Source organism: Brachyhypopomus gauderio, chromosome 12 (assembly GCF_052324685.1).
Source record: "Brachyhypopomus gauderio isolate BG-103 chromosome 12, BGAUD_0.2, whole genome shotgun sequence".
In the NCBI taxonomy this organism is placed as follows: Eukaryota; Metazoa; Chordata; class Actinopteri; order Gymnotiformes; family Hypopomidae; genus Brachyhypopomus; species Brachyhypopomus gauderio.
Genome location: NC_135222.1, coordinates 15,402,731 through 15,417,839, shown reverse-complemented (window position 1 = coordinate 15,417,839; position 15,109 = coordinate 15,402,731). Strand labels below are relative to the sequence as shown.

Below are 15,109 nucleotides of genomic sequence, written 5' to 3'. Positions count from 1 at the left end.
AATACTGCTACAGATTAACGAGTGCTTAACAATGAAACGATGGCTTAACCTGGTATCTGGCGGTTGTAAAATAACATTGAATGTATTTGTCAAAGCTTTTCTGCTTATGAGGATCATTATGGAATTGGTCATGTCACAGAATAAAATAACCCCCTCATTATACATACCTTTCTGAGAATTTCTGATGCTAAAAAATGATAGGATGACTGAAAACCCTTAACCATTCATATGAATCTTCAGTGTATTTCACTTGGAAAAATCATTGTAAACGTTTCCCTTATTGCCACTATATGTATTACTCCAATGGCATGATGATGCTTTTGTTACACTTTGTGGTGGTTGCCGTTATGAACATACAAAGCCTTTTAAAAATGCTACATAAAGTAATATGACTATTAATATGTGTGTGGTTGTGCAAAAATACCAAAATATGTTTTGGTATCTATGTTGCATTTATAAACAATTTTAAATCAGTAAAACCATGTTGGACTGGTAGTTCATGATTGGACTGATATAACAACTAAAATAAATTGTTCTATATATACATTACAGAAAAATGCCATAGTTCTTAACAAAGCCAACAGAACTAAATGAAGCCAATGAGCTATAAAAACAAGGGAGTACATAAATACAAACTTTAAGTGTATTTATCTAAGTACGTGTGACTACCAAATGGTCTCAGAGCCCCTGGTATTTAGGTGTGTAACAGGGTTCATTTCCTGTTGATCTGAAATGGCGGTAAGGGCCGGGTGTATGTGCTTTAAGAAGAATGGAAATTCCTTTCAATTTTAACTTGAATCGTCTTCGGAAAACAAATCAGATCTATAGCCCAGCATATTGGTTAGGGTTATAGGTGCCAGTGGGTCTTTGATAGTCCACTCTCGAGTGGACTCTTATTGCATACCTGTTTTCCAAGGGCGACGTGTTTTTGAGGTGTACCACTGAATGATGATTTTGCACTCCTGGTCAACTTGAGGTTATTTAAACTCGTTGAAGTCTGTCTAATTTATTTTCTTTAAGAATGAATGTGACACAATTGGACAATTCCTGTGTTTGTTGTCAAGTCTATGTAATAAAGATGAAAAATTACTATGTTAAACTATGCTGTTCAGGATGAATTCTGGTGTCTTCTTTTTATACACTCAGGTTAAGAATGACAATGAATGATTGTATTAATTCCTAACTTTAGAAATTACCATACTGTTTCATACTACATAATCTACTGTGTGTATAACATAATATGCAGTCAGTTGGTTTTATTTTTTGCAAAGAAGGATGATAGATTAAGGATTCATACCCATCAACATACCACCACACAAACGCCCAAAGTACCTGTGCAAAGATAATCACTTGACATCAAGATCTGAGAATTACCTATACAATTAAAGGGATATTTCATCCACATATCCCAAAGTTATTAACAACTGCGAGGGGATCATTTTCATTTGGCGAGCTGACCACTATTACCAATTTTTCTGTGGTGATTCTACCATTGTCTTGGCACAGCATATCTTTGAGAACATAGATCAGGTGAGTATTAGTCTCTTCTGTGGAAACTGATCACCTAATGATTATGAAATATCTGCAAATCACAATGAGATATATTCTATTCCTGGCTCAGGAGCTAGAGAAACTGAAGATGACTGAATGACTGTAGCAAGAAGTTCCGCCCACTAGACAAATTTTGTCCCCACTCCTTTCCCAATGAGGCAGAAATGGGAGGGACGCACATGGGTTTCATGTACCGGGCTCAGGTGATAAACCAACAACATTTAAACACACATCACACATGCATCACATCATATAATGCAAAATCCCCATCATAAGTACATACCCCGATGCTGATTAACATACAACAAACAAACAACAGAGAGATAAAATGCATAATAAACTTGCTGGTTTGTGTTATTTATGGCTCCGCCTTTCAAATATGAATTACCCTATCGGGTTTTACTGATAGTGTAATAATTAAGTTAATGAAGGTGAAGTAAAGCAATCAGCCACTTGTCGGTGATGTCACCAGGCCCATTTCATTTGCAGGGTGAAGAGAATTCTGCCCCCCCAAATAACCCAAAACAGATGAACATGCAAAAATGATGAGTGTGTGACCAAAACGGGGTGTTTTATTGCGAGTCCATATGAGGGCGGTTATTAAATACGGGACATGAGCAATCGCAGCATAACTTCTCTGTCATGGAGGTCATGTGACACCACATTTATATAGTGATTAAATGCATTTTTAACTGGCCACAGCAAAAGCAGCTGTGCGTCGTTAAACCCACCCGAGCATTCGTCTTGGACACCAGGGTCTGAGCAGGCGGTAGAAGCTTTGCTTGTGCTGTTAGCTGAGTGTTTTCAAGTGACCCAGTATGGGGTTCGTGTTTGGACTGGAATGCACAGGGCAGCCTTTGATGCAATTTTTGCTGTCAGGTTAAATTATATGCAAACCAGGATATTTTTTGTACTTTATTGGATGTCTTAATTCATTAATGGGTTTAGATTTAAGCAGTTGAATGTAGATGGGCAAATGAAAAATTGTGAGATGGGAAGGTGCTGGATCAGAACTGCTGCACTAGAGGGCTGTGCAGTCCCACCAGATTGGAAAAATAACAATCTCTTAAGTTTGGGGAACACATTGAGATATTGAAGTAATAAGTTCATGGGGCTTTGGAGAGGTTTGTAGATCACACAGCTTTATTGTAACTGTGATCTGGGCTCTCTGATTATAGACTCATGGCCCTTCACCTCCTCTAGTGAGCTTGAAAGATTTAAAACTTGATCCATTTTCTGGGAAGCATCTTGTTGGGAGAACCAGAAAAGAACGGTGGTCCATTTCCATTGTGTTTGACATGTGAAGATTGGTTCAAAGTAAAACCCCACTCTAGATAACCCACTCTAATCCCAGCATAGTATGATTACTGACACTGGATGACATTCAAAATGCACTTTTTTGTTTTAACCAAAAAAAAAAAACCTGTCCAATGTGTATGGTATTACATTGAGCAAGGTGCAACTAATAAGCAAAGGTTAAAACCAAAAGAATTCTTTAAAAATATAAATGTGTACACATGTAATATAGAACTACCAACACATATTGTAATATATATGGTTATATAGTTCAAATTGTATGAGAATGTGTGCAGTCATACAAGCACCAAAAATCGACAGGGCAAAATCCCTAGAGTGCCTTCAAAGTTCAATTTCCCACACCAAACTTATAAAGTCATCACTGTGGATTTTGCTGCAGATTGTGCAGTGCTTCAGTATGAGAAGTAGCCTAAGTAATATTTGATGCACGAAGAAAGTAATATTTGACGTCAAAACGTCAAAGCTTATTTGCATATATACAATTTCCACACCTCACATGAGTTGTGACGTCGGTAATTCCTCGATCACAACGCCCGCGTTGGCTCCGTCAAATATTAACAAGTTGCGCGTGGCCTTGCAGCGCTATTTTGGGAGCTATGTGTGCATTTGGTTTTTCCACTGCAGACGTCAAACGTTTTCTCGTGCCAGTGTAAGCGGTAGACAAGCAATTACACGCGCGAGACACGGCAGCCTTCACGAGAAGAAGGTAGATATAGATATGGAGACAAATAATAATATTCAAAATGCATGATATTTTTGAATAAATTTAAACCGTATTTATACAAGCTAGTATAAACTGTAAAACGTTGTAGACTATGTCCTATTTATTGGTTCATTGGTTTATAATTGTATGTGAACATGGGTTTTATATGAAAGTGAGAGAGCGATAAACAGAAAGACAGAGAAGAATTGTGCAACTAATAAAATACTCGTCAACAGGTGCATTGTCTGAATCTCAGAATGAAAGATAACACTAATTTGTGACTGAAATTTGAACGTACATTTCTCGATTTTTAAACTATTATATATAAATAGAGTAAAATGTGACAGATGTGCAGTCTACAGCTTATTCTAATTACTAAAGTAATATCATAAACTATTTTTAGTCAATTCAATTATCAAAAATACTATAGGCTATCTTTACTATAGCCTATCTATACGCTGCATACATCCCCTCGTCTACACCCTTTATACATACATACACCCCCTCGTCTACAAAAATTGTTCTAAAAAGCTTAATTTCCTAGTTAAATAAACGCGTTTCCTTCAACTTTGCAGCTTATAAATCTGGAACAGTAACTTGCAGCACGACCCCGTAAAACATTTTATACTCTGTAGTTTAATCAATCAGCAAATTGTCAGGCTCATTACGGGAATATGAACAGATTGTGTGGTCTTTTAAAGTAATCACCTATATTGGTCGAGATTTTTCCTCGGCCTTGTCGTGTCACTTAATCTAATGGGAGTGGCGGTGATGGTCGCGTGTGGGAGCGTGCGGGTGGGGAGGGGTGAAGTAAGGGACGGGGTCCATATTTCACGTCAGTCCTGACTTTTAACCATCGTTCAAATCGCAACGAGAAAAAGGCCATGTTTGGGTGCAATAAACTTTATTGAAAATCCTGGGCCTTTTTTGTCTCATATCCCGGCCAGGCATTTATTACGCTAACGTGAAATCTAGACGCGAAATGTGATTTAATAATTAAGATAGGCCACTAGCTACCAGGCAAGACGGTTATGACTGGCCACCTCAGTGCATGTTTGTCTTTCCCCCCTATAATAAATAAACATGTATCCTTGAGATGTGATTTCGGAAAGCGCACGAGCAAATTGGCCTGTGTTTACAATACAAATTAGTGGCTGCATTGGATGCACAGGGCCGCTTTAATCTGAGAGCTAATACGGCGAATGCATGCTTTCCTGCATCATGCATCCACTATAGGTCCTTGATTGCTATTGGTAGGAATATCTTACGTTAGGAAACACTTCTGTCAGCGGTACATTTCATGGATGGGGTTATTGTGGTTTGCACCTCTTTTCCATTCAATGGTTTTCATGGATTTATGAGGCCTACACTTATCATATCCTGCAAAAAAGTGATTTAAGAATAATATTTGGCTAATAAAATAATTTGTAATATTGATTCATCATCAAATCAATGAAGCCCAAGTTGGTTTATGGTGTTGTTATAGAGTTCTGTGGCGAAATCATTGTGAGGTCGTGAAGGGTGGTAGCAGTAATGTGTGACTATTATCACAAGAAAGCAGCCATTGGTTTGAAGGATCACATAAATGTGATCATTATGTCATGATGCTTGTAATTACATTTGTAATGTTTTTAGGGGCAACGGTATAAGCAGAGTCTGACATATTCAAAATTGTAGTTCAGAAGAAGTTCAGAATTTTTCCAGAAAAAAACCCCCAGCATGTTTGAGATATATGTCCCTCATCAGATGTGCAAGGAAAGGGCTCCTGTGAACATTTGCAAAGCAATGTTTTCCACTTGTGAATAATCTATCTCTTTGTCAAATGATGGACTTGAAACAGTTCTTAGAAATGGCTTTTTTTAATAGAGGTGTTCACATTTGCCATACGCTCAGTTAATCAGGGGCATCAGCAGCCCCTGGCTTCTAATAATAATAATAATAAGTTTATTTTTTATAGCACCTTTCACAAACCCAAGGACGCTTTACATAAACAAACATACGAGAGAAGAGTTGGGAGTATCAGCGAGAGTGGAAGTAGTGGGAGAATAGGAAGGTCTTTAGCTGAGCTTTGAAAATAGGAAGAGAGGCAGAGGAGCGAAGAGAGGAAGGTAGAGAGGTCCAGAGAGTTGTGGCAGCAACACTGAAAGATCTGCCACCCATAGTGGAGAGTCTGTGTCTTGGAATGGTTAATAGACCAGAGTTAGAGGACCTGAGCTGACGTGATGGAACGTGAGGGTGCAACAGGTTGGAGAGGTAGACAGGTGTGAGGCCATGGAGGGCTTTAAAAGTCATTAAGAGGATTTTGTACTTGCCCTTTTAAATTCCCCATGAATTTGTGTGGGTGTACTTAATTGTTCACACACTGCTTTTGTGTTTTGGCCTAGTTTTTATTAAATACATAATGACATGATGTAATTTGTCATGTGGTAGTCTTCATCTGAGGCTGTGTTTACCTAATGTTAAGACCTGCTAAGGACCAGATTTTTAGTCATGTATACATATCTCCAATCTAAATGAAAATATTAATATAAAAAATTTAGGGGTGGGATGCGATAAAAATTAGAAGTTAATTAGAAGCTTTGTAATTAATTAATTGAAATTAATCGCATTTTAATCGCATCATACAGCTGTTGGATTTTCTTTGACATTGTCTTTCTGGACAGCAGTTTGTAACTTGCATCAGTTGACGCAATGTGCAGCGCTTCTTGTAAGCATTTATCTTCGACCACAGAGAGCGGACAAGTTGAAACGCCTCTGCCGCTCGCGCGAGGTGTGCGGAGTCGCGCGTTACGGTCACTGGCGAAAGTTTAATCCAGTCTTAATGGTCCAATGAAGGTAATTTAAAAACCAGGACATTTCCTCACTTAAAAAAACCCCGGGACGCCTGGGACAGGATGTGAAATACGGACATGTCTCGGGAACTACGGACGTTTGGTCACCCTATCGTACTAGGAATACATTTAGCAGCTAGGTTATCATTACTGACCTGCGCGTTAGCCCCAACATGTTTTGCGTTGAGGTGGTAACAAAGGGTGCAAGTGCTCCTGTGATAAGCTAACTCCTAAAGTGCAAATAACACTATTTGTGTTTGTACACACCAGCGTAGCCTCTTCAGTCATCTCTATCATGCTCATCTTATTGTGCGTCCATATAATCTGTATGTCTGGAACTCGTGCACTGAGAAACATTCTGGTGCAAAAGTGTCTCATGCGTTAATTTTTTTAGTTAGTTAATTTTCCTGTAATTAATTAATAGAAATTAACGTGTTAAAGTCCCACCACTAAAAAAATTATATACTTTGTAAATATATAAAATGTTGAATATGGAATTGTTACGTTTTGGTATTCAGCCAGATGTTTTGGTCCAAGTTTAGCACGAATGGAGAAGTCAACAGCCTCAACACTTAATATGGGTGTTTCCATCCTTTTGAGATACCTTGTGTGTTAAATAATGTGCAGAAATGAATGTGTGGAGTAATCTGAGGCTAGCATGCGTAAACATGCTCACGGCTACAAAAAAAAACAACTTTGCCAAACGATGTGCACTCTGGCAGACTGAGACTCATTACTCACAAACAGGATGACGATGACTTTGCTTTGACCTTGCTGCAGATTAGGCATGACATCATTGCTGGAGGCACAACCTCCATGATGAAGAAAATAAAGACGGCTGAGCAATGGGAGAGGACCTCACTATAAACCTGCTTTCTGCATAATAAACAGTTACCCAGAGGGTGGTACCCAGGATTCACATGCTGGAGGAGGAGCATGAGAAAATTCTAATCAAAGCGTAATTTATTCCATGGGGACTCTGTGTGTGCACACAGGAAGGTAGCGGCTGGTTGTGCGTTACATAAAACCTGCCCCCTGTGTAGCGCAGATGCTTTGTGTAAGGTGGGGCTTAAGGTCATGGGAGAGATTGATTAAAATGAGGACCGAGCCAAAACATCAGTTTGACCTCGGTGACCTGCAGACAGTCACAAATTCGGTGGCCCTAACGGCCCAGAATATTCATGCCATAGAGTGGGATGTTTCCTTTATTTTTTGGGAACTTAATAGAAATAACACAATGGAAGTCAAAATGATGAATGCAAACACTATTATCAGTCTAAGGTCAAGTATAATGGAATTGGTTAATTTTTTCCTCTTCATATTTTTCTTATTTGTTTCAGAATATACACATATATTCTGTTGAATTGGTAGATTGGATCTAGTAAATCAGTCCAGTCTTGAGTGTTGTCATAGCTCAAGTCCATAGGCTGACATCATATTATATTACATTTACAGCAGAAATACCCTGTTGATCCATCTCCTGAGTTCAACCCTAAGCAACACACCTGATCCAGTTACTCAAGTCCTATAGTGGCAGCAATAGAGCCAAGTTTGCTAGGGATGGATATAAATACAGTATAACATTGTTTATTCACAATCTTGGTGGAAAACACGCTTGAGGCAGCATTTGGAAGACGCCAGAGTGATACACGTGTATTGAATGTCTATGACAGTATGTGTGTTCCTTGGTAATTAAACCTATGACCTGGATGATGCTAACATCTTGCGCTACCTGCTCATTACATCACTAGAATGCAATTCTCCAGAAACATCACTTCACACAAGCTACTGATCAACAGTAATTTCTGTAATTTTGTGGTATTTTCAAGATATGTAATTTAATACCTTTTACAATACATATGTTTATGCACAGACTATACTGTACATTTATTTCAAGTGATGTGGGGGATTTTCCCTTGGTGTTTTGACCTCTTGTGGAGAGAAGCATAAAAGCATATCGTGCCTTATCCAGGAGTCATTACTTCACTGAGCGCACAGCGCCCACTGCTGGTCAGAAACTTTACAGCATTATTAAGCTCTTTTCATACAAGTCGTCTCATATGCAGTAGAAATCATTCTAGGACATGCAGTAAGTTCATCGAATGTCTGGAGAGCTGGACAAAATGTCAAATTTCAAAAGATTAAACCGAGTTGTTTTTGGTTTAAGTTAGATGCATTTTTCCTACATAAATAATAAATAAGATGACATTCTACAGAGAATCCACTGGGAAAAAAACATACTCAGACATGATTTCCTATTAAAACACATGCAATAAAGATTTAATGTGTAGCACAATAAGAGTTAGGATAACACGAGACTGACTGCACAAAGCGCTCTTAAATTACCACCAATATTACTGCCATTCATCTCAGTACCAAAACAAAGAATACAACAAAAAAACAAATGTACCTACATAAGTGGTCCAAAATGAACAACTTAACCTGAACACAGCCTGAATGAAGCTGGTTCCTTCAGTGAAAGATGAAAAGAGTCAGAATTAAGGCAAAATTATCTCTCAGGCTGAATTGGACCTTAGTGAGTACACGACCCAAGATGTGTTGTGTTTCACAGGAATGTAGCTGTGATGCCCTATTAAAGCGTTCATAAAAAAAAAAAAAAACCAAACTCGTGTTGGTCCCTTTAGTTGTACCATTCACTCACTAAACGTTACTGAACGTGACCGCTCATCTAGGCTAGCGAGTGAAGGGCAATCCTAATGCATACTCAAGTTTAGTGGTGCCAGAGTGAACGTACAGCCCAAGCCAGCTGTGTTACAGGGACATGCAGACTGCAGACTCAGGAACCTGAACCACTCTGCAGGATCAGGGAAGGACTGCTGGGGAGAGCAGGGACACTACTCACATCACTACCTGGAGCTGCTTCCCAGCTGGTCAATACATCGAAATCATGCACATTCATCTTGACTTGACACGTAATATGTCCCTTTTTGGAATATGGTTTCCATGCTGGAAAAGATGGTCAATCGTTGCTCACTGTTTAACCAGGGCTTGTCCAAGGGGATACTTAAGAGAAATAGCAGAGAAAATGAAAACTCCATGAAAACCCAACTAACTTCTGACCTTTAACTTCCAAATTCACGTTACCCAATTTACTCGCTCCTTCTCCATGAATCAAAGATACTCCTTTTCTCCTTTATGACCTGTACAGCAAATGATGTAATATATATACTATAATGTATGTGGGCAGTCACTTCATATAGCTGTGACAATCCTTCCACAAAGTCGGCAATGACCATGAAGTACACGTTTTTAACACTTGAGATGGTGTGCACATGTCCTAATACACAATCCCTCTTTTACCCGCCAGTCTGATCTGTCCTCCATGAGCAGATCTCCTAGTTTGATCAAATCAAAAATGATATTACAAACTGATGTGTTAAGATCTATGTGCACATTCACATGTTTGAGTGCTGTGTGTGTGTGTGTGTGTGTGTTTCCTATGTTACCCATGAGTTCACTGAGGTAAAAGCAGATGCCTGTGAGAGGCCACGGGTTCACTTCAGCAGATGAACCCAAGAGGAACATGGTGCAGAGTCCAGACAAGGAGTCTCCAGGAGGATTGGAGGGAGTGAAGCAGTCAATCCCCCCTGGCTGGAGTGTCATACCCGGCTGGCGTCTGTGACTCCTCCATCTAAGCCCTGGAGGTTCCTGACCTGGTCGAGGACCCAGTTGATATCAGGACGTTCCTGAGGGTTGGTCACCATGATGGAGCTGAGGAGGGTCTGCAGTCCTTCAGAGTATCTGTGCAAGGAGGTGCAATAGTAAGACTGACTGGTTAGTCAAGCCTTTTCTCATTTTACTTGCTGGACCTTCAGTTACCAATTAATTTCTGGATTAGTGAAAAGGTTTCTTAACAAGTGGGTAAAAGTGTGCAAGTGGCTTTCATAAATATAGTACATAAGGCAAAAAGAATAGATAAAACTGAGCAAACAAAGAAAACGTGATTATAAAAGGTGATATGCTAACCTGCACACCTGAGGAATGGCCACTGGGTTCTGAACAGCCAGTGCCACACTGTCTCCTCTCTGAAACACCAGGTCGTACGGCCCCTCCAGCATCATCATGGAGTAGAGAACACAGCCTAATGACTGGGCACAGGAACATGCAACACGAGCACATGCACCGTCATGAAGAGCCTGAGATGGAGAAACTCAACTCTCAAACTTTCAGGGGAAAGTTCTTGATTGCTCACCCAAATATCCGTCTTCTCATCAATGATGCAGTGACTCTCCACGTTGAACAGTTCAGGAGCCCGGTATGAGATGGTACACCTCTGAGCTGCCCAGTCCTGAGAGTGAGAGAAAGGAGGAGGGAGGTTTGGAAAGAGAGGAAGAGGAGGAGTGAGGGGATTTAGGGAGGAAGAGAGAGTAAGGGAGAGGGGAAAAAACGTTGTAGTGTGAGGGAGGAAGACCGCATCTCACCTAGTGACTAAAGCAAGTTGCACCAACCAGGATAAAAACCAAAAGAATAGGACTTGAATATGAATGTGAATATGACTAATATGACCTCACCTGGATGGTCATGGCTTCTCGCGAGCCTCTCACTTCGATTCGGGCCTTGTTCATGGAGCCCAGGTCCATCAGGAGGGGCCTGTCGTCCTCCTCCAAGAGCACATTGGTAGGCTTCAGGTCCCTGGAGGCAAAGAGCGACGCCGTCAACAAGCTTTCAAAGCCTAGATATTCCAATGGTTAGACCGCCTTTGCAGCTTGTCTGGAGGGGAATTAACTGGTCAACAGTACTGTGAGCCCTTGACAGATCACAGATCTTATTTAAAGATCTTCATTAGGACATTTTTTCACACTAGATGCAATTCTCCTGGCAGATTCTCAATTGAACAGAGAACAGGACCAAACAACAAAGTGTGCCCCTCAGCCAGTACCTGTGTGCATAGCCCCGGTCGTGAACCGCTTTGAGGCCCTCACAAATGCCGCAAAAGATGTGCAGAATGCGTGCCTCTGACAATGAGCCACCCTTGTCCCTCAGCTTCTCCAGAACAGACCACAAACTTCCTTTCTGAAAGGAGAGGCAATCAAAACACAGGGAAAAGCGGTCTGTGTGCATCAGACTCAAAATGAGAAATCATAGGAAACTTAAGCAATGGCACAATTCATTTCTGAAAGGGGAACAGCAAAACACAAGCATAACGCCAGCCCTTTGCCACACAGATGCAAAGGTTAGCCTTTCCGTGCTATGTTAGCAGTTTAGTTTAACTTTTTATTTCGCATAGTTTAGATGAGCTATTCATTTGGCTAGTGCAAATGCTAATAGCAACAGTTGTATACAAGTTGAAATGGCATCATAATACAGTCCTATGTAGGAGCTATTCTGTAACAATGAACAGCATAAATGGCTAGAATTGTGGCTTATCCCCACCAGCTTACATTATGCTGTCCATTGCAAACAGAGATGATATCATGCATCATGTATTTGAGATACAAATCATGTATTTGTATTATAACCAGCCTTTACTGGGTTCAGTTCACTATTAAAGATTAAGCAATTTTTTTTGTTGTGCATCCTTCTGTAGTGAGAGGTGTTGGATACAGTGTTGCTCTATAGCAATATTTATAAATGTGAAATCCACATTCATGTTTTCCAGTCTCCAAGGATATTTTCTACATAAACAAAAACAACTAGCGTTCACATGCACGCAGCCTGTTGTGTAATCGAGACATCCTACAGAAGTGAAACAAGAATACATCCATAGATGTGATCGATGAGCTGTTAATGTTTACTTGTTGAAATTCACTTATTGGTAGGCTTGTTGTTGTTCATATGAAAAGCAAATCCTTGAAAATGTTAGATTTGAAATGTGGATTTCACTCTTCTTTATTTTCCAACTTGTTTGAAGTCAATGTCTCAGACACCATTTTGCCCACACATTTTGACACTTGTAAGACAAGTCTTTTCAATCTAAAAAAACTATATGACGCACATACAAAAATACAAGAATAAAGGGTAACTGCTATCATAAGGGGTGGAAGCATGCCGGAGGGAGGAGCGTCAGGTGGAGTTGCTGCTGTGTAGCAGGGACCTACGCTGATGTAGGGGAGGAGGAGCCAGGCTTCGCTCTTGCCGTTGCGCTCCACAAAGGCGTGGCCGCTCAGGCTGAGGATGTTGGGGTGGCGGAAGAGGCGATGCATGTCCACCTCCGCCTGAGCCTCACGCCGCCCTTCACCGTCATGGCAGAGGATGCGCTTCAGGGCGTAGAAGCGACCGTCTTGGGCGCCCTCCACCAGGTCCACGTAGCTGAAGCCCCTAGGAGATGGAGGATTGAGAGGGGAATGGCGTTCAGAGACCGCACTCCTCGACTCCCTAAGGAGCCATATGTTCTTGGCATGAAACACCTGCATTCTGATTATTTATATATATTGAGTGACTCTACCATAGCTTACTGGATCTGCATTGTCACATTTTTGGTTTTATGTATATAAATAATTACTGTAGATTTTGTACAGAGTAATTCAATTTGCAATGTCAATTATAATTTTTCCTTCAAGTGTATTAAGTGAATCTAGAGTAGTGTCACTATTTACTGTGGCATAAATACAAAGCATACATGGAGACCAAAGTTGCTGAGGGTAACAACTGTACTCGGCACACGTTTCATAAATCCATTCGCTTGTGCTCTGTGTGATACGCTAGGATGTTTTGACAAACTAGGGCACATGGTCAGAACTCTGGTGAAGGACATCTAAGTGTCGGCCACTCCTGGAGCTCCTGATGTTTGGTCCCAAACCTCAAGCTCAGGGTACTTGGCACTAGGCCACAGTGTAGTGTTGTGTTTGAGCATGTCTGACCTAGGCCAATGTTCTGTACCTAGACTCCACTGTGCAAACTTTTCAAGACAGCATTAAAACCCTTGAAGAGTAACATCAGTAACAACAAAACCTGACCCTCCAAACACAGCCTTCACTTGGCCTTGCTTTGGACAATAACAACAACAGTAATAATATGTTTCATTTATATAGTACCTCTCACAAACTCAAGGTCCCTTATCATTTGGAATACAGGGAAGAGGGGTGGGGGAAAAACTTTCAACTGTTTACAGGAGGAAGGAGATAAAATATAAATATTTTTATTAATGCTTTCAAGTTCAAATTTGAAGGAGGAATGTGAGGAGCAGAGACAGGGTAATGGTGGTCAAGCCTTCAAAAGTTTGGGAAAAGCTCCGCCCCCTGCCGAGACCAGCATCAGATTTGCACAGGAAGGGTAGAACGGGTGTCAAAGTTCAGCTAAATCAAGGAGTGCAAGACCACACAACAATTTGTATGTAAGCAGGAGGAGTTTAAAGTGAATGTGTTGTGAAATACATGGTCAGTGTAACTGATGAACTGGAGTGACGTGGACCTATTTTCTAGCGTATAAGATAAATAAATGGTTTTATTTGGGATACTAATGAGGACAGTAAACACTGTAACCTTACCCCTCATCTAGCTTTTGGATGAAGTAGTATCTCTTGTTGTCGATGGTGAAGGCACTGCGAGAGCAGATACACAGCGACTGGCCCATCCTGGGTGGAGCATCGCTCGCGTGACCAAGCGGGGGCAGGAGAGCAGACCTGCTGAAGACACGCCTCACATTTCATCTCACGTGCAAATAAACAAGAAGAAAGCCTACCCCTGCAGCATATGCAGTCAAATACCTGGAAGCATTATCCGTAGCGGTAGCAGTTGTTCGCTTTAGTGGCACGACCACATTAATTTACAGATACAGATGTGTCTACATGCGTCTGTCTGTGTTATGTGAGCACCTCACGTTCTCTCATTGGTGCCGTAGTACCAGAATTTCCCCTCCAAGATCAATAAGAACATGCGTCTGTCTGCTCATTTGTCTGCGACACTGCGTGAGATTTCCACGTTACGGTATTACCTAGTCGACTGGTCCTAGTCCTAGTTTCAGTTCAAGACGCTGCAAAACTACGTGCTTGAAATAAATGTAACAAAAGCCTACCTTGTCCCGCCGACCAAAAATTCTGGCTGCCCATGAAAACGTGATGGCGGTCGCCCCCAATAAAATGACATACGGAAACCTGACCTTAGGTCTAAGAAGCCGCAAAAAAATTTCGGAGGAGACAGAGCAACCCAGCTAGATCATTCAAGTGGGCGCACCGGCTTGGAGTTCCTAGATTGACAGAGCGGGGCTCCTAACCAGCTTGTGTTGCAGCAGCCGGCGATTGGCTGCGAGTGTCTGTGACGTAAGCCGCAACACTCGCAAATGTACTGCGTAAGACTTCGATACGAACTCCATTGTGATGCAAGGCATAACTCACCACTGCGTGACCATTAGTGCGCATCAGATTGGACTTTTATGATTACGCTACACCTGTTTTTTTCGCAAACGCTAACTAGCTACCCCTAGCTAACGTGGCACTCAGCTGAACGGCGTAGGCATGTCGTTCTTGCGTATTAAACTGCTCCCACTATTCAGCCAGATATGAATTAAAATGTTTAAAAAATAGGCTGGGGTTGCATTCGATATTAATACCTGCTGATCTTTGTGCTCTGCGTTTTCTTAGAAGCCTACTGGTCCACAAAATTGACCTAATTTACCTTTACATAAGGAGTCCGACGTCCTCCGCTCTTTTTCTCCGGAGAAACACTTCCGTGAACACCGTTCACGTACTTCTGACGCACAGACGTCTGTTTAGGTTAACCCTACAATTTCCAGCACAAATCTGATCGCG

General features: G+C 41.1%; 1 protein-coding gene across 6 annotated transcripts; it reads right to left on the bottom strand.

Moving 5' to 3' along the window:
* Positions 1-7,787: 7,787 nt before the first annotated feature.
* stk16 (serine/threonine kinase 16) lies at positions 7,788-15,108 on the bottom strand. 6 transcript variants are annotated; one of them, XM_077023262.1, is made up of 8 exons: positions 14,911-14,970; positions 13,850-13,987; positions 12,462-12,681; positions 11,303-11,436; positions 10,935-11,055; positions 10,616-10,711; positions 10,390-10,511; positions 7,788-10,164 (listed from the first exon to the last, which is right to left on the bottom strand). In XM_077023262.1, exons 2-8 carry the CDS (start codon positions 13,933-13,935, stop codon positions 10,023-10,025), a joined length of 921 nt encoding a protein of 306 aa, XP_076879377.1. In that variant the 5' UTR covers positions 13,936-13,987; positions 14,911-14,970; the 3' UTR covers positions 7,788-10,022. The 6 variants fall into 6 exon arrangements, with proteins under 6 accessions (XP_076879377.1, XP_076879378.1, XP_076879373.1 ...); XM_077023263.1 differs by having other exon boundaries at positions 13,850-13,984; positions 14,911-14,964; XM_077023258.1 differs by lacking the exon at positions 14,911-14,970 and adding an exon at positions 14,377-14,555.
* Position 15,109: the final 1 nt, after the last annotated feature.